A 24166-nucleotide genomic window follows, 5' to 3' on the forward strand; every position below is an offset into this window, starting at 1 on the left:
ACCCTCTGCCCTGGTTACCCAACCGGAAGTTGTCAGGATTTGAGCCCTGGTCACGAGTCCCCAATTCCCGGATCATTTTGAAGTCAGGGCTCAGCTAAGCTTTCAATTCAAAAGAGGTAGCAAAGGGATTGATTGTCTCGGTCTCCCAGGAGCTTTTGTGTGTGTGTGTAGGTCAGAGGTTGACACTGGTGTCTTTCTCAATGGCTCTCCGGCTTGGCGGCAGGGTCTCTCACCGAGCCCCGAGCTCACCCACTGGATTACAGGTGGGCCGCCTTGCCAGCATTTTATATGGACGCTGGGGAGCCGAACTCAGGAACTCAGTGAGGAACACTAGCCCTCACCCTGCCGGATTTTGTTGCTCTGTCGGGCAACCCTTTTCAAGATGGGGGGCGGGGTGCTGAAGGGCCTTTTAAAATCTCTCCTGGGACAGAAAATGATGAACTCCTATGGTAGCCAATCCAAGCTCTAGAATGTCACGGGAGGCGGGGCTTCCCAGCGGTTCCTACCCTGCTGTCCGCTTGGGGCTGCGCGTCCCTTCCTTTAATTGTGAGGGTCCCCTATCCTCTGAGAAGTCAGGGAAGAGCCCCGAGTTTATTAATTCCAACGTTTCCCAGGAAGAATATGCAATCCCAGTTTTCTGTTTCAGAGATCTCACAAAGCAGGTTCGGCCAGGGGTCTCCCAAATCACCTCCAGGGGTTACAGATTGCAAAAGGGGGATCCTATTACAGGGCCCAGCCCGTGCTCAAAACCATGTCTTTGCTTGGTGACAATTCTTCTCTCCTTCAGAGTCCAGGTTGAGGGGGAGGTGGAAATGAGCGAGGATCTCATCTCCAGGGGTGGCTTCTAGAGCCCCCCTGGCTTCTGTTCCAATCCTCATTCCTTTTTAGACTAGCTGGGCAACAGCAAGCGAGTAATGAGCTCACCCTGTGCCTCAGTTTTCCCTTCTGTAGAATGGGGATAAGACTAGCACCTCCCTGGAACAGCCCAGGTGAGGAGCAAAGACAGTTGCTGTTTTTGTAGCTAGGCAGATCTGGGTTTGAATTCTGCTATCAGAAATACTGTTTCATTGGGGGCAAAGTCTTGACTTCTCTGGTTGGCAGATACTTTTTCTAGAAATGCGCTTCTAAGGGTGGTGTTTAGCATCCAGGAAGCGGTGTGTATGAATGCTTAGCCCAGCCCCAGAACACTGGTGCCCCTGGGAGTGGTAGATGCCTCAGTCGGGCTCCCTGAGGTCGGATGTGACCCTCCCCGCTTCCCCCCCACTGCAGCTGTTTTACCCCAGACATACAGACTTGGCCCCCACTGTCTGAGGGCAAGGCGGAAGTGAGGCGGGCAGCCGGCAGCTTCCTCTTTTTTTTTTTGCCCTGCTGTGAGCCCAGGACTCCTTGTTGCTCAGAGTCTCAGAACAGGGAACCCTGCACCATGGCCTCCCGCACGGCACCGGTCCGGCAGACATGCTGTTGCTTCAACGTCCGAGTCACCACCACCGCCCTGGCCATCTACCACATAGTGAGTACTGGGGTGTCTGGGGTGTTGTATGTATGGGCATGTATGTGCATGTGTCAATGTGTGATGACCCACTGAGACCTTCCAACGGGTGGATTACTACTTATCAGTTGTCTGTGGGACTCTGGACAAGCCTTGTGCTGCCCTGGGCTCAGCAGCCCTTTGTCAGATGGAATGAGAACAGTGCCCTTAAGGCTGTTGGTGTGCAAAGAGATGGGCAGGCTGGGATGGTTCCAGGATGTGGGTCCCACGCAAGGCTGAATGCAGGGCTTTCTGGGCCCTATCCTAGGGCTGGGATCTGGGGTCACACCTACTGCGCTTCCAGTAGATTCAGGGGACCCTGTTCCTCTCAGCTCACAGCTCAGTCAAACCATTGGCTTCTCCCTTCCAGGGCAGCTCAAGTTCTAAGCTTTGGGGAACTGCTTGGTGCATCCAGCATGACTCAGTGACTCCAGGCTTGCCACATCATGACCCTGGGCAAGTCACAGTCCCCAGGGAAAAGTCTCTCTGGATTGGCCCAAGGTTGGGGTCTCTGTTCTGTTCTGCTTGGATCTACATCGTCCCCCAGCCCCTGGCCACACGCAGCTCCCAGAGGCCCAAAGTCAGGTCTCTGTTCTATTCTCCTCAGATCTACACCCCCTCACCCCCTACCCCTCTACCCCCAGCCCCTGGCCACAAGCAGCTCCCTGAGGCCCAGGCATCTTCCTGCTTCACTGACTCAGACTGAGCCTGTGGCTAGCAACTCTCCTGGGCCTGGAAGTGCTTCCTCAAAATCAACCTAAATCTGTAGGCTGCTGAGCCTGGTAACATCTGCTTCCGGCCACAGGCAGGGTGGCTGGGCAGTGGTAAGAGCCTGCTCTGTCCATAGGCTCTTGTGTATGTCTGTCTCCCTGCCCTCCCCCCTTCCCAGCCTTTGCTGTGCAACCCTGGGTGACTGGTGTAACCTCTCCGAGCCTGCTTCCTTAGATCAAAAGACGATAAGGATGATAAGAGCTGCGAGGGAGGCTGCTGTGTGGGTGAAGTGGGTATCTATAAAGCGTGAGAGCCACTGCCTTTTTATTTGTGCCCCAACCTGTCCATGTAGAGCAGCGGTTCCCAGCCTTCCTAACGCTGTGACCCTTTAATAAGTACAGTTCTTTGTGTCGCGGTGACCCCCAACCATAAAATGATTTTCATTGCTTCCTCATAACTGTAATTTTGCTACTGATATGAATCATATATATATATATATACACACACATATATATATATGAAATAGATGTTTGTCAAAGGGGTCACGACCCACAGGTTGAGAACCCCCGATCCAGCGGTTGGCATCAGGGGGAGCTCAGAGGGAGCTGACAGGGGCGGTGGCACTTTGTCTCCACATCAAGTCTTTCAGGCTGTCGTCTCGGGGATGGCACAGTGTTCTGGGAAGGATGTGGCGAGGTCCTTACGCCAGCTCTGCTCTAGCCAGTTGTTTGAGTTTCTGAGAAAATCTGACTTGGGGCTGCTTCCCTTTCTAAAGTGGGGACCAGGGGCTGTGGACTGGAGGTTTCTAACTCAGATGTTGGCAGAGTGCCGAGAGGTCTCTAAGTGGCTTCAGGGGGGTGGAGGGGCTTGCAGCAGCGGGGACCCTTGCTCCGCCTGCTCTGGTGGCTGTGTTCCTGCCTTTCTGAGAAGGACATTCCCGTCTGATCGTCTGGTATCTCAGAATATATTAAATATATTAAAAAACAACAAAAACACCCCAATGGGCTGTACTGAGTGACCACTGAGGTTTCTTCTTGTTCATGCCATCCAAGCTCCTTGACTATGGATGGGTGAGTTGATATCCTATTTCCATAGGAACCTGGAGACTGTGGGCCAAGTGGTCCAGGAAGGCTTCCTGGAAGGGGCACCATGGGTGGAAGGGCAGGTTTTGGCCGCAGTGTGGTTGGGGAAGTGTTCCTGAGAAGTTAGGGTGCAAAGATGAGGTGTGTCTACTACAAGGGCCTTACTGAGGCTGCCAGGGAGGCTGGGGAGGAGGAAGTGCCAACAGCTTTATGTGAGGTTGGGCCTTCGACCCTTTCTTCCTGTGTTCTGCTGCTATTTGGGGCTGGGTGGGTCTTTGCATTGCCTGCCAGGAGTCACCCCCTAGCCACCATTCGAGTCCCTAGATGGGGGTCATGATTGTGCCGGCTGTAGAACCGCTGCTTGGTATGTGAGACATGCAGAGCCATGGAATGTTCTAGAGCCACAGGGGGCAGAGGAGCAGGGGAGCAGCCTGGAAGACAGACACCCATCCCAGGGGCTGGGTTAGGGTACACAGTTTTTATTTTCCTGCCCCCCACCCCCCTCTCGAGACTCCTGTTTCTTCCCAGAAAAAAGGGGCTGGGGTCTTTCCTTTGGTGCAGCAGGTAGGTGGCAGGTGTGCCAGCAGGAGCTCACACATCTGGCTAGAAAAAGAGAAGCCACGGCCAGATGTACCAGTCACTCAAGGTGCTGTCATCTGGAGCCAGCCATGGGTGACGACTCTGTATGTTGCGAGCTATTTGTGGACTTGGGTGAGGGTTAAATTGGGCCATTGACGCCTGAGATAGGGCCACGCTTCAGGGAACCGTGGGGCACAATTACGGGAAGATCCTGCCTGGCAGCGTGGCTTGTGGTCTGGATGGAGGCTTCAGGTTCCCAGGCTTGCACACGGAAGTGAAAGTGCTCTTCACTGGTCTCGAGTCCTGCCCAGGGTGTCCTAAGTCGGAAGCAGGAGACAAGGAGAGAGGAGGAGACCCCAGCAGACCTTTTTGCTAGAGACATTCCTGGGTTCTCCCCTGCTGTATTCTGTATTCCTGATATGGGGTAGGGCACGGAGCTGGTACCTGTGGTGGGGCTGATATAATGAGCAGTGGGCTGCTATTAGCTCGTGGACTGTGAAACCTCTGTGTCCCTCCCCACATTTTTTTTTGTTTTTCAAGACAGGGTTTCTCTGTGGCTTTGGAGCCTGTCCTGGAACTAGCTCTGTAGACCAGGCTGGTCTCGAACTCACAGAGATCCACCTGCCTCTGCCTCCCGAGTGCTGGGATTAAAGGCGTGCGCCACCATCTCCCGGCCCTCCCCACCTTTTTCTGTATTTGCTTTATTTTATTTTATTTCTTTGCGACAAGGTCTTTCTATGAAGCCCGAGCTGGCCTGGAGCTCATTCTCCTGCTTCAGCTTCTCCACAGCTGTGTTTGCAGGTGTGCCCCACCAGACCCTGCTCCCAAGCTGTGCCACTGGGATGGGCTGGGACCCAGAGCCTCACACATGCCAGGGAAACTCGCTGGCAGGGATGGCATCCCCAGCCATCTCTTTATTTTGTCCCAGGGTCTTGCAAGTTGCTCAGGCTGGCCTGGAACTTGTGTGCTTTCTCCCTCAGCCTTCAGGGCATTTGGATGACGGGCCTGAACCACTAGACCCAGCACATAGACTACTTTCTAAAGCATGCATTTTGGTTTTGGAACAGTTTCTGACTTAGGGGAAATGGCAGAGTTAGTGCACAGAGAACTCCCAAGTGCCCCCTCCTGTCTTCCGTGCCGCCTGTGTCTCACATCAGTGCGACACACCTGTGACAACTGCACGTCAGTACCCACACGCTGTGCTTTCTCTTTCTGTCCTTATCCTTTTTCTGTTTCAGAGTCTCTCCGGGCCATCACAGTGGGTGCCATCCTTCTTGGGTTCTTCTGGGCAGCAGCAGGCTCTCAGGGCTCCCAGAGTCTCCTGGATTTGATGCTGGGATGGTTCTGAGCTCTCTGTCGGGCATTTTGTGGACTGTGCCTCATTGGGGGTTGCCTGGTGGGCTGTCACGAAGAGCCCAGGTTCCTGTGCACCGGGGAGGAGGATCAGTATGCTTAAGGCACTGTGTAGAGGGGTTGTACTACCCGTCTCTCAGTCGGGGACAGAGGTGACATTGACCCCCTGGCAGGCATCTTCTCTGCAGAGTTTTCTTTCTTCCCTTCCCCTTTGGGGAGTGGCTCATTGCCCAACTCATATGCGTGGAGTTGGAGTTGGGAGTGAGGTTCCGCCTTCTGGAGGGTAGACTAGACACACAGAGGATTGGGGCTTCTTTGTAGGACAGCCATCCATTCCCATGTCCACGCCTAGTGAGTGGCTTATAAGTATATAGGGCGGGGACTCACAGGTACTGTGTCTACCAGCAGAGGAGCTTTAATGTGTCAATAGAGCATTGCGCTGTACACAGAAGACCAGGTGGTACATCCTTCACTGTGTGCAGCGTGTAGACAGTGAGCAACGGGACTATTGCTAGGCCCTGGCTGGGGCAGCTGGTCTTTTTGGGAGGTCCCTTTCCTCCCTCAGTCTTCTGGAATTCATTTTTTTCTCTTATGATCTTCCAGGTAGCTTCCTCTTCCAGGAAGCCCCACTGGCTTGCCTGCCTCAGAACTCCAGGCTTCCTCCTCGAACTTCATGCTGTGGGTAGTGAGTTGATATGTGTCACGTTCCGACCAGAAACATGACCATCTTTGCCATCTGGGCCTCAGTGTTTCCAGCTGTTAGCCAAGGCCAATGGTCCCTGTGCCAAGGGTGATTCTTTGTAGGTTTTCAGCTTGGTAGTCCCAGGTGTCCATGGGGTTGACATGTGGGTGAGTGTCCGTGGCTGGCAATGGGGCTCAACCACAGAGGTCATTCCCTCTTTGAAAGCATATGTGCTCACCAGGGATCTAAAAATCAGGCCCGTTGTCTCAGTAGGGAAATTCTCAACTAAGGTCTGGAGCCTGGCGCCTCCTTGCCTGATACCTTGGACTGGACAGAGGCAAGATTCAGCCACCTCTGTGTTTCCTGTCTGCAGTGGAGAGGCCAGCAGGGTTACCCCAGGGGCCTGGCCCCTCCTCCTCATCATTTTGGGCATCTTATTTGAGGGTCTTCCTGTCCTGAGAAGAGTGTGGCTAGGGAGGCACTGAAACACCTCTCCACTAGCGGGGTGGGAGCTGCCCTGACTTAAGGCAGGTTGCTGGCAGGCCACAGTTCCTCTGCCATCACCTGGACACAGTGACCCAAGAATCAAGGTTTTTATTCTCAGCCTAGAGCAGTGACCCAGAAAAAGGGATTAGCTCTGAGCTTGAGTCTCCCAGGAAACCCACCTGCCTTAGAAGGGGGCTCAGAACCCCAAGAAAGCAGCCAGAGACACACGGCTTTGATCCTATCTGGAGGAACCTCAGGACAGACCCTCAGGATCCCCCAGTTGCCTGGGGAGCCAGTGTCCCCAGCGTGAGCCCCAGACAGCAGTCATCTCCACACAAGCCCTCAGTTCTTTAGAAGAGGAAACTGAGGCACAGGGAAGCCAAAAAGGGCTGCTGAGGGGACAGGCCAGCTGGCTCATCAGATAAAGAATAAAAGAGCCTGGGTTCCTGATGGAGGCAGGGGACACAGTGGTCTTCCCAGCAGCCATGGGCTGATGTTCCCAGCAGACATAATCTTAGACATGGAACCCACACATCAAGACTCAATTTCATCATTACCTGCACCATGGGGAAAGTGGGGATCCTGACAGAGCCTACCTCGGAGGGCCTAGGTCAGCATTCAGGGGAGGACCTGGGCATGCAGTAGGTGCCATAACACTCACTGCTGTTATTGGAGGTCTTTGCCCTGAGAAGGGCACACGTGTGTTTGGGTTACTCGGGCACCATGTTTTAATGCAGTAACAGGTTTGTGCTATATTTTATTTATAGAAGCAGAACAAGGAAAGTCATAAATCAACAGACTTCCCAAATGCAGTGGTGGAAGCCCTTTGTCACGGCCGAGCAGGGACGTCTGTGCCAAGGGCCTCTGAGGCTTATCTGGGACACTTTTAGCCTTTGGCTGGTGGAGGCTTGGGGTCCGTTAGCACATTCTGAAAGGGTTTATCCAACAATGGCAAAGTCATCAGGTTAAACACCGAGATGGGAAATACGTGGCCGTTTAGGGGCTAAAGAGAACCTCTACAAGCCGACTGGGGCCTGTAACGTTCCACCTCTCCACAGTCATTGGACCTGATCCTCCAGCCTTGTAGTTTAATGTGTTGTTGTGTTTAGTGTTTTGAGGAGGTGGGTTTTTTTTTGTTTGTTTGTTTTTGTTAACTTCAATTAACAAGATAAACAGGAAGTGGTGGTATAAGGAACTGCTTGGGGTGGGTATACAGGAAGTTAAAGAGGAGCAACCAGGTTGAGGGCTGAGCCTGGAGAACAGCAAGAACAGCTTCACAAGGCTGCCCTTGAAGGGAGATTAGTTGGGTGGACCCTCATCCCAGGGCATCTCCGGCGTTCTGTCCATTCCTGCCTCCTGTGTCTCTGGGCAGACCCACCTCCTGTCTTCTCTTCCGTTGGGTGGCCTTGCTGGGGAAGGGGATCTCCAGAGAGCTGGAACTGGCTGCCAGCGCTCTGGGTCCAGCATGTCCCGGGCCACCGGTGGTAAACTGTGTCAGACATCATCAACGTCATCAACGCCCCTCAGCTCTGCTGCTTGGGCCTCTGTGTGTGCCCTGACTTCTGGAGGATGGCTCCACGCCCATCATGTGTTCCCAGCTTGTCCCACACCGTCCCCAGCCACATTACTGCTGTCACTAATGGGGTGGGGGATTTCACCGTGTGATTGGACAGCTGCCAATCTTGATCACTAAGAGGGGTGCCTCTGTTCCTGGGTGGGGGCTCTGTCCTTCCCTTGTGCCATCTGCTATGACTGAGCCCTTTCCAGGGATATTCTCTTCCACTGAGAATCCTCCCCCGAGTGCCCAGAGTCTCCGAGCTCCCCTCGTGTCCCCAGGTCTGCACCTTATGTCTCTGTGCTCTGCCTCAGCAGCTGCTACAGCGCTTGGCTTGGCCTGAGTCATCTTTCGTAAGTGCTGAGGCCTGGCAGGCAGCAGGTGGCAGCCAGGCCCTAGTGACTTTCATTTCTATAATCCATTAACTGGTTACTTACCCCTAGAAACGTACAAACACATCCGTCCCAAATCGTGACCAACTCTCACCAAGCAACTGTCCCCTGAGGTGTCCCTCTGGTCACTGCTTTGCCCTGTGGCTGCCTGTGACTACCTCAGTGCTTGGAGTGCTCCAGGGTGGTGGCTTCACGGCCTTTGACTCCTGAGGTCACCTTAGCCCTCTGGCCCCTCCTTTGCTGCACAGGGTCTCACAGTGCGAGCCTCTCAGGTGTTTATTTGTCTGCCTCCCTGTGAAGGAAGACGGGGCCAGGATGGCTCGGGCTCTGAGGCTTCTAGTTGCCCCTACTCGTAGCTTGTGCTTCTTGTTCTTACACAGGTGCTCTTTGGGGATCAGCCTATCTTTTGGGGTCATCATCTTTTGTGGCAGATAGATGTGTCCTCATTTTCTCCTCACAATGACTCTCTGTGGTGGGAGGGTTCTGCTCTCCTATCTTGGGGAAGCTGAGGTATAGAGAAGTTTAAGTGGCCTGGTGAGGCCCACACAGGACTTGTGACTATACTGGGGTTCTTTTTTGTTTTTCCTTCTCTCTCTCTCTCTCTCTCTCTCTCTCTCTCTCTCTCTCTCTCTCTCTCTCTTATTTTTCGAGACAGGGTTTCTCTGTAGCTTTGGAGCCTGTCTTGAACTCTCTCTGTAGACCAGGCTGGCCTCAAACTCACTGAGATCCACCTGTCTCTGCCTCCCTAGTGCTGGAATTAAAGGAACGTGCCACTACCGCCCGTCTTCTCTCTCTTTGTTCTCTCTCTCTTCCTGCCTCCCTCAATCCCTCCTTTCTTTCCTTTTCCTGTCTTTCCTTCTCTTTTGGAGACAAGGTCTCCTGTTGTCCAGGCTGGCCTTGGACTCTGTATGTTCCCAAGGATAACCCAGAGCTCTTGATCCTCTTGCTTGCTCCTGGCAGGTGTTGGGATTATAGGCATGCACCACCACATCCGGGACCTCTAAGCCCCTAGAGAGAGTCCAGGCAGTGGGGAGGGATAGTTAATGACACTGGGGCAGGGGTGTGGAGGACCATCAAGGCTGGGAGGACCATCAGGGCTGGGGGAGCAGAGCCAGCTCTGGTGACTCTGGACAGAGGCGGTTGCGAGGGAGCCAGCAGGGCGCAGTGGAGTGTGCAAGCAGAGCGAGGGTATTGCGGTGGTGTCTGGAGGCTGGGGTGCGCAGAGGAGATAGTGTTTTGCGGGGAGTGACCCTACTCACGCACCCCGATAAGCTGGGACAGGAAGGAGGCAAGGGGAAGGGAACTTCCTCAGGCTGCTGACACTTCTGTCTCCTCTGTGTCCTCACAGATGCCTCGATCTGGGTTCCTCAGGGTGGGATAAACATTTAGGCCTCGTGTTCTGCAGCTTCTCAAGGCTCCAGGCCGAGCGGCAGGACACAGTCAGGGCTGATGTACCCATGGGTCAATGGTGGAAGGGTGTGGGTGGCACCAGGGACTCACTGTTGGTGAAGGGTGAGGACAGGCCTAGGCATGACTCTCCAGTTCATCTCCAAGCGTTGCTAGGAGACCTCCCCACTTCCCCTTTCTCCTTTAGATGAGTCGTTTATGCGGTGGCTCTTGAGGTGGTTGGGGTGGGATTAACATCTGCTAAGGAAGAACCAGGAGATACCACGGGGGTTTAGGATGTGGCTTTGCCTGTAAACGGGGCTCCCGGGAGAGCCCCAGAGAACTGTAGGTTTCCAGCTGGGAAGGGAGAGCGGCCTTAAGCAGCTGTTCTTAATTGTCTTGAAATTATTTTTTATTACCTCCACCCGTACAGATATTTCTTCTGTCTGTATATCTGCGCACCTGCAGAGGTCAGGAGAGGGTAGCCAGTCCCCCGGAACTGGAGTTACAGTGGTTGTAAGCACCCTGTGGATGCTGGGGAGCTGTCCTCTGGGGAGATGAAGGCATCTTTCCAGCCCCACCATTTGCGTACCTTCCCCTTCTCGTCCTGCCTTATTTGAACACAGAGCGAGAGGTCTGACGCCAGTAACCCCACCCACTACGCGCACCCTCCTCTTATCACCGTGGCATCTGAACACGGCCCTGTCATCCCCCATCCATGTCATCAGTGGCAGTGGCAATATTTTCATCACGGTGACCACAGCCGTTACTTACTTGCCTCCCAGCACGCCCACTGGTGTTTGCTCCATCACCGGTCCTGCCGCAGCCCCGTCACCTATGCCAGGGTGACGCCAGGAAAGTGGTGCCGCCCCTTCTCATCCGCGTAGCTGGCACTCTCACCCTGACGCCTTCTCTCATCACTATGCCCGGCCCTCGGTCCCTGGCCTGCCTTCTCCCTCATGCCCCTCCCATGTGGGTGCCCAGACCTGCTCAAGCTGTATACCCTGTGACCCTGCAGCAACCTTGGAAGGTGTCTGTCCTCATTTCAAAGCCCAGAGAGGTCAGTGGCTAACTCAGGATGCAGCGTTCATAGCCACAAAAGGTCACCTGTGTGGTGAGAGGCTCCTAGGGTGGCACAGCAGGTTCAATGATGCCTGGCTCGCCTCTGGAGAGAGGACAGCTCGGATCCCCAAGACACCGCCAGCCAGCTTCCCGAAGCCTGGGAGAGTCTCAGGCCTGTAGCCAGGTGGAGTCCAGGGTCAGTGAGGGAGAGGCTAAGCCTGGAAATCCCCCTCTCTGTCCTCTGTCCTCTCATGGCTGCCTTGAAAGAACCAATTGCTTCTTGGGAGCTTGGCTGCTCACTGAGGCGTTTGGCCATGGCGGAACAGTGTTCTCCGGGCTGGTGCAGCTGGAGGCTTTGTGGGTGGAAGGCCATTGATGTGGGGCCTTGCTCTGTGGCCCTCCTGTATCTTTTCAGTGGCCTCAGGTGCCCATGGAAGAGACCCTTCCCACGGTGAAAACTGAGGTGTGGGAGTGGCCAGGGAGAGGTCACCAGCATGGGTGTTACAGATGGGTAGAAAGTCTGTGAGATCCAGAGTCTGCAGATCTGAGAGCCGGGGGCCCAGTTCCCAGGGAGGAGGGAGGAGGCTGTGAACAGACCTACCAGCCCTGAGAAGAGCCCTGGTGGTGGAAACCAGGCCACAAGGTTCATTCCAATGTGTCCTGAGGAGTAGACCAGCCCCTCTTCTCTCGGTCCCCATTGCCCGGGCTGGTTCATTTTGTCTTGTTTATTGGGCCACGGGCAATTGTAGGCCAAACTTGTGTTCAAGTCTGAGTGTGCAGTGGGGTCAGTAAGTTCACGAGTTGCCATTTGCTCTCTCGGGGAGCACAAGGTGGTGGGCTCTGAGGATGACTCCTTGCTGCTGAGCGCACTCCTCGGTTGCCTTGCTGTGTGAACTTAGGCTGCTATCTGCCCTCTCTGAGCCCCAGACTCTCAAATGACAAATAAGGACAACCCCTCCCCCCCAGCTCTCAGCAACCTACTGAGTAGAGATCCAAGGTGACAGAGAGCTAGCAGAAACTTTTATTTTACACAGGGAGCCAAGTGGTGAAGACCAAGAGCCTGGTATAGGTTTTCAGAGGTTTCTGGAAGGCCTTGAGCAAGCTCCACGACCTCTGAGCCTGGTCTGTGGAGGGGCCAGAGTAGAAAGACTGACCCTGGCATGGCCCTTTCTTGCTGTTTTCCGGGTCACTGGCTACTCCCAAGGGTTGCTGCTGGGACCTGAGTGGCGGTGTCTCTCAGAGCACAGCTTCAGGCTGAGGAGTCCGTGGGGGTAGGGACAGTGAGGAGCCAAGTTCCCTGTAGTGGGGTTAAGGCAGTCCTCAGGGCCCTTCGATGCAGTGTTAGGGAGACTTATTTTATTCCTCTGAGTCAGGGTCTCATGCAGCCCAGGCTGGACTCAAACTGACTCCATAGCTTAGAGCAGATGATCCTGATCTTCCTGCCCCCACCTCTCAGAAAGTAGGATTACAAAACGCTGTAGCACGCGGGACTTGTGGGGTGTCCTGCATGCACACTGTACCCCAGCCCCAACGTGAGGGTTTCTGAAGTTCGTACCATCTCCTTTATTAATCTCTGGAAGGTCTCGGCATGTGTCTCTGATGTTTGCCGTACCCTGCACACAGCATAGAAATGCAGACATATTCTGAAGGTTTCCCGGATGTTGGTATGTGGCTATGGTGACAGCTCATTCTGGGGTCTGGGCCAACAGACCTGGCTCAGTGTGTTTGGAGACGGCTAGGTATGGGGACAGTACTGAAGACTTGAATGTTTATCTCCACCCTGCTCTTGCCTTGCTGTGTGGCCTCAGGCACAACCCCCCAGTCTCTCTGAACTTAGGACATAAACAGAGAGATCTTATAATACAAGAGAACCTAGGGCTCATCTGGCAATTGGAAGTTGGGATCATCTCACCTGGCAAAGTTCCTGGGCTCAGGCCTGGGGATGGGTCTGCATCCTTTTCTCAGCACCCCCCACCCCATTGATCCTGCTGCCTGTCAGGATGAAGAAGGGGATCCCTGGACATCAGGCGGAGGAACAGTTAGAAAGAGGCTGTGAGTGATTGCCCAGCCCAAGGCCGGCTCTGGCCTCTGCCCCTAACAGGTCCCCCTAGGGCTTTTCTAACACTGTGCAGTCTGTGCCTCCTGCATCCTGTGATTGCCTCTTTGCAGATGGGCAAAATCAGAGAGGTAAAGCGACTTTCTCAAGGACACACAGCAATCTGGACCCAAATCCTGGAGCCATCTCTCCATCCATTTCCTGTGCTGTCCTTTCTGTGTTCCTGAACTGGAGGTTCAGAATGATAGCTTGAGACTGGTAAAATGAGACATACTAAAGACAACAAACAAACACCCCCAAACCCCAACCAACCAAGCGACCAATCCCCCGGAGTTAGCAAGGGGAAGCAGATGGAGGGCGTCTGACTGCCTGCTGACTCAGTATGACCTGCCGTAGTGGTCAAATGCGATCTTAGGCTGGATTGATAGAGATAGGGCGCCCACACAAGGGAGGGGGATGCTGATCAGCGTGGGGAGATTGTTCCTGGAGAGCTGAGCGTGTTGTAGTAGGGAAGGGGCACAAACTCCATGGGCAGACACGTAGCAGGGTGTGAGGTCCGTGAGGTTGCGTGGTTTCGGGCTCTCTTCTGCCCGCTGGGTAGACAAAATGTGACCCCTGACATCCTTTCAAGCTGCAGTTTTGGCCACTGGGACACCCAATACTTAGGCCTGTCAGAATCACACCTCTGTCTGTCCCGGATGGTAAGGATCCCCAAGGGATGGGTTTCATTCATTCATTCATTCATTCATTCATTCATTCATTCATTCTCTAAATGCAACAGCCACGTCAGTAAATAAACAAGAGACCCAGGCCTCCCTTCTGGAGCCGGCAGTCTAGGCCACATCTGCTCCTTGTTGTGCAGACTGAACTTTCTTACCTGTCCTGTGCTTTGGTCAGCCATCCTGTCTGGCCCCCCACAGTCTAGGAGGCTGGTGTTATCAGCTTCTCCTGGAGCTGTGGTGACCTGCGACTGCTCACCGCGGGCCTGGCACTCCACAGTGCGTCTTAGGCCTCCACCGACAGCCCACGGCCTTGGAGCTCCATGATGCCTGGGTGTGATGACTAAGGTTCTGTGTCAGCCAGAGCCTGTTCTGGATTAGAGGGTGCAGGGAAGCGGTGCAGTTGGGCTGCCTGATCTTCAGCCCAGAAGCAGGGTGTCCACTCTGAGTCTGCCCTGTGGTACCTAAGGTAGCTTCTGAATGAACCCTAATTACAGACGTAGAAAACGAGGCCGTGGGAAGTCAGGTCACTTGTCCACAGTCACACAGCAAGGAAGAGAAAGGGCCAACATGATTCACTTAAACACCATATGTTTACCCAGGATGCTCACTGACCAGGCAAGCTGTCACTCCAGCCCCTGACAGTACCCCGCTTGGAGGGCAGCCCTGGCTGACTGGTGCTCCACTCTCCCCCAGGTCATGAGCGTCTTGCTGTTCATCGAGCACGTGGTGGAGGTGGCCCGCGGTAAGGTGTCCTGCCGATTCTCCAAGATGCCATACCTCAGGATTGGTATGTCTGGGGACAGCGGTGGTTGGGAGGGGACCTGTGGGCAGTGCATGGTTAGGGCACAGAGGCTGGGGGCTGTGGTCCTGTCTTCCTCACTGGACTCCTGTGCACCCCTGCTTGACTCTTTAGCCTGGGGTATTTAATCTACAAATGAGGCTCTCCCCTGTTTGTGCTAAAGCCTTCCTCAGATTCTGAGGCTTAGACCATATTGGCCACTTCATACATGTCCTGCCCACCAGCCTTCTTCTCTGCCTTTCCTAGCCCCCACGGTGTTGAGGAGAGCCAACCTCCTTCCCTGGTCTGATCCCAGGCTTTGCTGTTCACACTCCTAGCCCCACATTAGTGGTCCCCAAAGCCTGGTCCCCAGAACCCACCGAGACTTTGCCTCAGTCTCTGCCCTGCCTTACAGCCGACCTGCTGTCCAGCTTCCTGCTTATTGGAGTCCTGTTTGCCATCAGCGTCAGCCTGTTGTACGGAGTGGTCAAGGTGAGGCCCGTGCAGGGACGGAGGAGGGGCCAGGAGCGAACGCCTTCCTGCTGTCCTGAGTATCCCACAGATCTCCATATGTCCATCTGGGAGAGATTCTGTTCCCCGTGCGACTCCATAATCTGTCGGTGTTCAGTACCTTTTAGGATGTGACCTCCAAGGGGCTGGGCCTGGTAATCAGGGGGGCTTTGGGGTAGCGGGGTACTCTATGGACTATGAGTAGGGTTGGGAGCTTTGAGATAAAAGAGGAAGGGGACAACAGTGTAGAGGGGGATTGATAATTTCTCCTTAGGGACAAGAGCCTCTGTCCTCTCCCCCCCCGCCCCCCCTCCCCCGAATGCAGAAGGACACTTGCTCATGAAATCCCGGGAATGTGGTTATACAGATCCAGACAGAGTTGGGGTGACTTGGGGGAATCTGGGGGAGACTGAATCAGGCAAATTTACTTCCTGCAAAAGAGAAGTCATCGGCCCCATGGCCCCCGGCAGGTAGGAAGTGGACCTTGTCACTTGGGCCACCTGGAGAGAGTCCTGCCCTGCAGATGGTGGGGATGCAGGTTAGGCAGAAGTGTTGGCTTTAATGCTGACCGGGAGTGTCTCATTCCCTGGCCACCTCTGCTGTGACTGTGTCCTCACTCTGTGAGGTGCCTATAGGGGATACTGCAGGAGCTCACACTGCCCAGAGCAGGAGTCCCTGAAGACTCAGACAGGGTTTCTCCATCACCTCTGAGTAGCTTAGATAACTATGACACACACCCCGCCCCCCAGGATACTTCTGTTTCTGTGACTTTGCCCCACCCCCTCATGACAGACTACATGCATGGTTGCTGGGTTCCCACCAATGGATCGAGACGCTGACTGATCTCCTGGGCATTCTTTCCATGGTCTGTCACATCTGGCCTTGACCACCTGGAGGAAGGTGGCTACTACACAGGGCAGGCTCCTCCCGCTGGGCCTTTACCTGCTGGTACCCCTGCCTCTGGCCCTGCGCTCAGTCCCTCCATCTAACAAATTACAGATCTAGCTGGTGTCTCTTTCTAGGGTGCCCTGTCCGGTGCCCTTCTCTGTAGAATGGACACCTTGTGAGTCCTTAAGGAAGAACCAATGAGCCAGACTCTGCTCTCGGAGTCTGTCATCTAGCTCCCACGGCTGGGATGCAAATATCCAAGAGAATCTTGCAGAAGGAGGGTTCATTTTGGCTCGTGTTTCCAGCCCACGGTGTTCTGGCTCTCTCTTTGGGTGTGAGATGAGGCAGAACATCACAGTGGGGAGGAAGTGGCATTTGGCTGGCAAAGCTGCTCACTTCATGGTAGCCAGGAAGGAGAGAGAGGAGAAAAGGTGTCATGGCTAAGCCCAGAGAGCACCCCCAGTGACCTTCAACCTCTAATCAGGCCACACCCCCTAAGTACCATTTGCCCATGTCATCATCTCATGACCCCTTTGCTGGGCTCAGTTGGTAGAGTGCTTCCCCAGCATGAACAAGGCCCTGGGTTCAAGCCCCAGCACTGCACAGCCAGAGCATGATGGCGCTTGCCTACAGTCTAAACGTTCTGGAGGCAGAGTCAGGAGACTTAAGAGTTCAAAGTCATCCCTGTTACAGAGGGAGTTTGAGGCCAGCCTAGAGTATATGAGATCACATCTTAAAAAACCAAAAGACAGAAAAACAAAACCTATAACTGGCCCCTGTGTATGGAGCTGGTTCCTTGGTGTCCTCTGAGACACCACGATGCCCCTTTCCTGGTCCCCACAGTGTGACTCACAGGAAGGTGTGTGGGTCCAGGCAGGGCTAGTCACTGATCTGGTGGCATTAGTGAAAGCCAGGGAGGGAACAGACTGCCTGGGGACAGGACAGCACCGTGGAGTGTTGGCACGTCAGGGGCCTGACAGGATGAACCTGCCTTCTAGAACCGGGAGAAATACCTGATGCCCTTCCTGTCCCTTCAAATCATGGACTTCCTGCTGTGCCTGCTCACGCTGCTGGGCTCCTACATCGAGTTGCCAGCCTACCTGAAGTTTGCCACCGGGCCCCGCTCTGTGAGTACCCGTGTGCATGACCTCACCTGGGCAGCCTGGCCAGGTCATGGTCCCTTTCCTCCTCGATATCCTTCAGCAAGGCCCCTGGTCCCTGCAAACCACTGCCAGGCAGGATCCTTTTTCTGCAGGCTACACCTCCTGCTTTAGGACCACATAAGGGTGGCGTGAGGTTGGAATGTGGTGTGTAATGCCACCATAGGGCAGCAGCCCCAGCCCTAGACCAGAGAACTATGTCTCCAGACCCCCGAGCCTGGTGAGACGGCTGCTTCACACTGGCCGTGCATGGGTTACCCTGGAGAGAAAGGCATGGTGCCTTTTCGGGCTTCAGTCTTAGTCTAATTCCTCTTTCGGAATCCAGCCAGATGGATCGATGGATGGTCAAGACCAAGGAACGAGAAATGGAGGAGAGCTGTGGTGGCCCTAGCTAGACGCAATAGGCACAGCTCTGTCACACCTGCCTTTACAACCCCCAGCTCTGGTCCTCGAAAGGCTGGGCTGTTGGAAGGTGGGAGGGCTGGGGAGTTAGAAGACCCCTGTCATGGTCCTAGCTCTGTGCACACCCTGATGTGAGCACCACACGTCCCTTTCTCTAAGTACAGCTGACGAGGGCATGGCTAGTGGATGGTCTCCCAAGGGAGGCCTACTCTGTGTCTCGCTCCCGCTCACGAGGTATTGTGCTTCCTCTTGGTCCTCCTAAGGGTCCCTCTAAGGTCCCCCTGATGACCCTGCAGCTGCTCGACTTCTGCTTGAGCATTTTGACGCTGTGCAGCACCTACATGCAAGTGCCCACCTACCTCAACTTCAAGTCCATGAACCACATGGTGAGTGCTGGTGGAAGACCAGGCCACATCCTGGCTGTGCAGCTGGGGGCAAGGTGTCCCCCCCATGCTGGGAAGGGGTCATGGTTGGAGGCTGAGTTTCCAGGGGGGAAGACTCAGGTGTGAGTGAGGTACCAGGGGAGCAACTGTCAGACAGAACTTCTAGGGTGAAAGGAGGCCAGGCCACGATGAGCCCTATGACATCCTGCCTTGCCTTATAGGAATGATACTAAGTGTCCACTGCTGTCACTGTACCCAAGCATGGTGACTTAAAATAACACGTGTTATGTGACAGTTCTGAGGACCAGGAACTTTGTGGTGGCTTGCTAGGTGGTTCAGTTGGTGACAGCTAGCATGGTCGCTAGGCTGGAGGCGAGTGATCAGCTCCCCCAGGGATCCTTATATCAGCATTGATGCCCCTGCAGTTCCTCATAGTGTGGGCCTCACGTAGGGCAGCCTGAGCATCCTCAGGGCATGGCTGCTGGCTTTCCCAGCGGATGGGTTGGGAAGGAGAAAGGGAGGCATCAATAGGGATGTCTTTATCTGGCATCGGGCTGGCTGTCCCTGAAAGCTCACATTGCCCCCATGTGAATCTAGCCCACCCTCCAGGAAAGAGGCCAGTGTTCCTGAATTCAGGAAAAGGTGGGTCAAAGAATGTCTGGGGTGCCAGGCATAGTGGTGCTTGCCTAGAATCCCAGCACTTGGGAGGCTGAGACTAGTCTGGACTATGTTGCAAGATGTTTTAACAGACAGACAGGCAGACAGAATGTGCGGCATATCTCCTCCTTTCCCAGAGGTGGTGCCTCTCACACCTGGTGTCAAGCAAGTTGGTCCCAGCTGGAGCTACCCTGTAGGTGGTGGGTGTGACCTGCCGGGTGTTGGAGGACTAAGCAGCTCCCTAAAGCCATCTAGGGAAGACATGAGGTGGTTCCCAGCCTGGGAAGCACCAGCTACCCTCATTTCCCCTGGGACTCTTGAGCTGGGAGTTGCCAAGGTGGAGCGTGTGTGTGTGTGTGTGTGTGTGTGTGTGTGTGTGTGTGTGTACTTGCCATCCTGACTGGTAGGGGACTAGAGCCCCCAGGGCTGAGGTGTTGATGTGCCTCTATATTGTTGCAGAATTATCTCCCGAGCCAGGAGGGCATGCCGCACAGCCAGTTCGTCAACATGATGATCATCTTCTCAGTGGCCTTCATCACTGTGCTCATCCTGAAGGTGAGTGGCCCTGCGCCGCCATGGTTCTGTTTTAAGCATGGTTTCAGGCTGTGCAGTGGCTCAGGTTTCCCCATAATGGACTATGAGGAGGCAGAATGAGGTGTGCTGTGGTCCCCTCCTGGTTCTAACCTTTCCCTAGCCCACCTGCCTCAGCTCCTCTGACCTGGCTTGGAATCCTTCCGGACATTCTGCTTATAGTCTGTGGGTCTGTAAAGTCATCTGCACTCAGCCACCTGGGCCCAGCATGTAGCTCTTTGTGACACTCGCCCAATGTGCTGCCCTAGGTTAGACTTCAGTCCTATGGGTGGAGGCTACACACATTGTTTTGTGTTCTTAAAAAACAATGTATCAGGTGCCTTTGTTTTGTTTTTGAGACAGAGTCCAGGCTGGCCTCAAAGTCACTATGTATCCCAGGCTGACTTTGAACTCTTAATCCTCCTGCCTCCACTTTCCAAGTGCTGGGATCATAGTCTATGCCCTCAATCTCAGCTCAGAGGCAGTTTTGAAGAGGACTTTCCCATTATTGGGTTCTGTTTCAAGATGGGTGGGGTCCTTCAGATAGTGAGTTCCCCATCACTCGGATGGATGAGTAGGGTGTGTCAGTGTCCAGGGAGGCTGGAGGGCTGATCAGAAGCCTGGATATCTCTTGCTGCATGGTGGTTCTGGGCATTAGGATGGGCAGTCTCTGGGGCATGCCAGGCTGGCATGTGAGGAAGCCCAAAGCCAGAATAGGAGGGGTGTCTGAGCAGCTATTTGGATGCTGACTTCTGGGGTGAGGAAGCAGTGGCTCCCTGGAGGCGTTGAACATCTGTCTGGAGCCTCTCAGGTGAGAGTAGGAGGGCGGGCAAAGCCAAGCCAAAATGGGCTCTTTTCCAGGTCTACATGTTCAAGTGTGTGTTGAGATGCTACAGATTCATCAAGTACACGAATTCGGCCACAGAGAACAGCAGCTCCAAGATGTTCCTCAAGGTGAGCCTGATGAAGGGGCAAATACCAGGGCTACCACTTTCTTGCTGTGCCACTTGGGGCCAGTTCCGTTTCCTCTCCAGGCCTCAGTACTTGTAAGAAGATTGTTGGACCAGAAGAAATGTAAACAACATCACCTCTAATAGTCTAAGAGTCCATCCACTAACCCATCCATCCACCCACCTACCTATCCGTCTATCATCCATCTACCCATCTACCCATCCATCACCATCCATCTACCTACCTACCCATCTATAATCCATCCACCTACCTACCTACCTACCTACCTACCCGTCTATCATCATCCATCCACCTACCCATCCATCATCCAGCCATCTACCCACCTATCCACTCACCCATCCATCTATTCATTCATCCCTCTAGCCATCCATCCATCCATCCATCCATCCATCCATCCATCCATCCATTCATGCATGCATGCATACATCCACCCACCTACAACCTACCCATCTATTACCCATTATCCAACCATTATTTATCCATACATTTACTCATTCTACAATCCAACATCCATCCATCCATTCATCCATCCATCCATCTTTCTACCTACCCACTCACTTACCCATATACCCATCTATCAGGCCATCATCCATCCCATATATTTACTCATTCATCCATCCAACCACTCATCTACCCATCGTTCATCCATCCACCCATCCACCCATTCACTCACCACTCACCACCCAACTAACCATCATCCATCTGTCCACCATCCCTCAATCCTTCCTCCTTCCTTTACTGCCTCTTGTTCCTTTGGCCTTGTACCCAGTGTTGGAGGGTAGAGGACACTGAGATGTCACCTCTGTCTTATGGGTATGCATAGTCTAGAGTGATTCCAGTTGCTGAGATGTGTTCACACCTTGGTATGAAACACAGGGACCTAGAACACGGAGCTGGCACACCAGTGCACTAGGGAAGAGTTCCTGGAGGAGGTGACCTCTGGTAGGGGGATGGGAAAGAGAGAGGGTTCCTGGCAGCAGCTGACTGTAAAGTGATGGAAAATTGCAGCTGCGCTAAGTGTTGGGAGCTCACTTTCTTCCAACTGTGGAAATTGCTTTAATTAAGACACTCCTGGTTACAAGTAGCAGAGACCTAACTCCTGTTGATTTAAGTCCCAAGAGGGAGTTAGTAGCCTGTAGCACTTAGAAGCCCAATGCAGGTGTGGCTGAGCCCTGATCTTGGGGTTTGATCCCTATCTTTTGACTCTCCTCTCCTCAGTCTGTGCCCCAATTTCAGGCAGACCTTCCCTATTGTAGCAAAAGAGCTGTCAGAACCCATGGACTGACACCCTACCCTTTCAGTCGCCCCAGCAGGAAGGGTAGTATATCTGACTGGGCCAGCTTGGGTCACTTTACTTTCTCCAGTCAGAGGTTGATAGCCATGGATGGGGGGGGGGGAATGGGGATCAGTTCTTTGAGAGCATTTGGGCCAAGAATGTTTATCAAAGCCCTGGGATATTGAGGTCAATGGGCCAAGGCAGGTGCATCCCCTGTGGGAATAGGAAGCATACTCGGGTCTCATAGGCACACAAGCCACTGTCATCATCATTTTGATGGATGTGGGAGAGTCCCTGTACCCCAGTTTAGACCTCATGGTGCTCATCTGTCTTCTCTGTCTCTCCCAGGTGGCTCTGCCGTCCTATGAGGAAGCCTTGTGTCTACCCACTAAGAATCCAGAGGGAGACCCCGCACCACCCCCATACTCAGAAGTGTGATGCCACCAGGCCTCAGCCCTTGGGCTGGGAGAGGTGGAGCTTCCTCCTCCTGCTTCTTCTTCACTTTGGTGGCTGCTGTGACTTACTAGAGGACAATCTGCTTGTGCATCCCCTTACTGTCTTCTCCTCCTGGGGACCCCTCACTCACGACTGAGTCACCCCTGGGCTAAATGACCCATTGAGTCTCAGAATACTCAGCCTAGCAGCTCGTCTTGTCCCCATCGGCAATGGTACTTGTTCAGAGCACAGTCACGGCAAACTTGGTAGGGTGAGTTTGGTTAACAGCTACCAGATTGATCTGTTTAGCCAGGTGGCCAACACCGAAGGGGCAGCAGGAACAGAATTTGGACAAGCAACAGTTCTGGGTATCCGTTTACATGTAGCTTTCAGGCTACAGGGCAGTTCATGATCATGGAGCCCATTTACCAACCCCATACTCCCAAAGTATACACATAAAACAATCCCTTCAAACAGGTTGCTTAAATAGCAATTCAGCCAACTGTTGTCACTAGGATTTTTGATAAAAATCCAATAAAAAAACGGAGGTGTCAAACTGAAGGAAAAAAAATGGCGTTCCTCTTATTATCCACTTCCTTGTACCCCGTGGGTACCCAGCCTCTGCTTGAGTTCCTCTAGCAGCTGGAGGCTGCGAGTCCAACAAACATTCCCACCGCTGCCCTGTTCATTCTGTTCTGTGTGGGAAACAATGGTTGCTTCTGTTTTAAACATCTCTTCCCATGAGCCACCGCGCCGATGGCAAGCTGTCCTCACCTTCGTCAAGAGCTGGCTCTGTGTTCCCTATGGACATACAGTGGTGAGGTCCCTGCAAGAGTCACCTTAGCCACAGGCAGAATTAGGGTCTGGTTGTCATGCCATCTCAACAACCAGATTGGTCCAGCCTGTTTTGATCAAGGCTATGCTCTGGCGATGACAGGCTTGGAGTCAGGCTCACTGTGGGGAGCAGTCTGTCACCGTGGCTGCCCAACTGGAGCAGGCTAGCCGATGAAGGGTGAAGAGCCAGACAGAGGCTTGTGTTCCACGGTGGCAGCAGGGAGGGTCAGTCCATGCTACTCTGTTGGCTTTGCCATGGCTAGGGGTTATGTTGAGGATTAATCCTATTGCTAAGGGTCTACATCCTGCCTGTGGTGTAGACAGAGCTGCAGGGGCTGAGAGAGGTTCCCACTGCTCCTATGGCATTGCTTGTGTGTGACTTGGAATAGGGGCCAATAAAGCAGCTGCAAGCTTTGCTCTGACTCATGTGGTTCTTGACAGATGATGCAGGGACAGAGGACCTGCCTCTGGTCTCCAGCCTCCATTACTCCAGCACACACGTGCACAGCACATCTGCCCATCCCCTGGGGCCTGCTCAGCTTGCCAGTGGCACCTCTCCAAAGCTGTTTCTGGCCACAGGTCACTATGTGAACATCCCCACATCTCCGACTCCCTGGTCCAGGGGGAACTCTGCCCACAAGGAGAGAGATGGCCTCCAGTCATGGCCTGCTCTGAATGTTGGGAGCTCCCAGACTGGGGCTGGGAGATGAATCCATAAACCGTGGTCATCACCCGGTGCCACAGAGAGCATCCATGATCTCAGAGTCACGGAGAGTGTCCATGATCTCAGAGCCTCAGGGATGGAGTTTCTTCGGGGACATTTCACCAAATGGGTGCTAAGTAGAGTCTGGTCCAGGCCAAAGTTGCAGAATATGCATGGCCACCATGGTGTGGGAGGGGCTGGGCTCAGTGTTCTACCAGCTGAGTGGAGAGGAAGCAAGCATGGCCCCTTGCAGGGTAGGGCTCTCTGCTTGCTCGCCTTGGACAGTCCCATCCTGAAGAGCTTACTGTGGACATGGATGTGAGTAACAGAAGCATTAGCAACCCCTTCATGCCCAGGGTTCCCAAACGGGGCCCTAATGGGTCTTAGGTCTCACCACAGAGGGAAAAGCCCAGGGAATTTGGGCTTCAGGCATGGCTGGGTTCATGACAGACATTTTCCTCATCGTGTCTCTTTGTCTTTCTCTGTCTCCTGCTCCCCCAGTCTGGGGCCACTGAGCAGTGAAGGCCTGCCTGAAAAGGACTTCAGGAGACAGCTAAGATAGTTTGAATCAGGATCTGTCACCAAGAGAGAGACCAAATGCCTGACATAGTGGCACACCTGGGGACCAGAGCAAGAGGATCTCAAGTTATTTACGCTACATAGTGAGACCCTGTCTTGAAAAACCAGCTGCGGGGGGCATAACTCAGTGACAGAGTGCTTCCCAAGCATGCATGAGGTTCTGGGTTCAATCCCCAGCACCACATGGAAACAAAATCAAAGGCGAAAGACTCTAGCCTCAGGAGTGTCAGGGCTCCCTGGGGATGAAAGACTTCCCTGTATGTTCTATTTGCTTTTAATCAGAACCCCCAAGCAACCTATAGCACGCGACTCCAACATGGATGCAAAAGGAACTTCAGAGAGGCCAAGAGACACCAAGTGACTTTCCTAAGACCCCACAGCACTCGGGTTAGATGCAGGCCTTTAATTTCCAGTCCCAAGTGAGG

The 24166-nt window shown here is 53.8% G+C and overlaps 1 protein-coding gene across 1 annotated transcript; it reads left to right on the plus strand.

Moving 5' to 3' along the window:
• The first annotated feature begins 1308 nt into the window (after positions 1-1308).
• Laptm5 (lysosomal protein transmembrane 5) lies at positions 1309-22881 on the plus strand. Its single transcript, XM_075945723.1, has 8 exons — positions 1309-1510; positions 14288-14381; positions 14788-14864; positions 16769-16897; positions 17596-17718; positions 18832-18927; positions 19804-19896; positions 21539-22881. Exons 1-8 carry the CDS (start codon positions 1424-1426, stop codon positions 21626-21628), a joined length of 789 nt encoding a protein of 262 aa, XP_075801838.1. The 5' UTR covers positions 1309-1423; the 3' UTR covers positions 21629-22881.
• The last annotated feature ends 1285 nt before the right edge of the window (positions 22882-24166 follow it).

The sequence above is a fragment of the Microtus pennsylvanicus genome, chromosome 13, assembly GCF_037038515.1.
Source record: "Microtus pennsylvanicus isolate mMicPen1 chromosome 13, mMicPen1.hap1, whole genome shotgun sequence".
Taxonomy (NCBI): Eukaryota; Metazoa; Chordata; class Mammalia; order Rodentia; family Cricetidae; genus Microtus; species Microtus pennsylvanicus.

Bases quoted from the DNA above. Each gene is read 5' to 3' on its own strand.
- Laptm5 (XM_075945723.1), top strand. From the start codon at position 1,424: ATGGCCTCCCGCACGGCACCGGTCCGGCAGACATGCTGTTGCTTCAAC. The intron at 14,865-16,768 runs GTGAGGCCCGTG...CCTGCCTTCTAG, and splicing joins TGTTGTACGGAGTGGTCAAG to AACCGGGAGAAATACCTGAT. The intron at 18,928-19,803 runs GTGAGTGGCCCT...GCTCTTTTCCAG, and splicing joins TCACTGTGCTCATCCTGAAG to GTCTACATGTTCAAGTGTGT.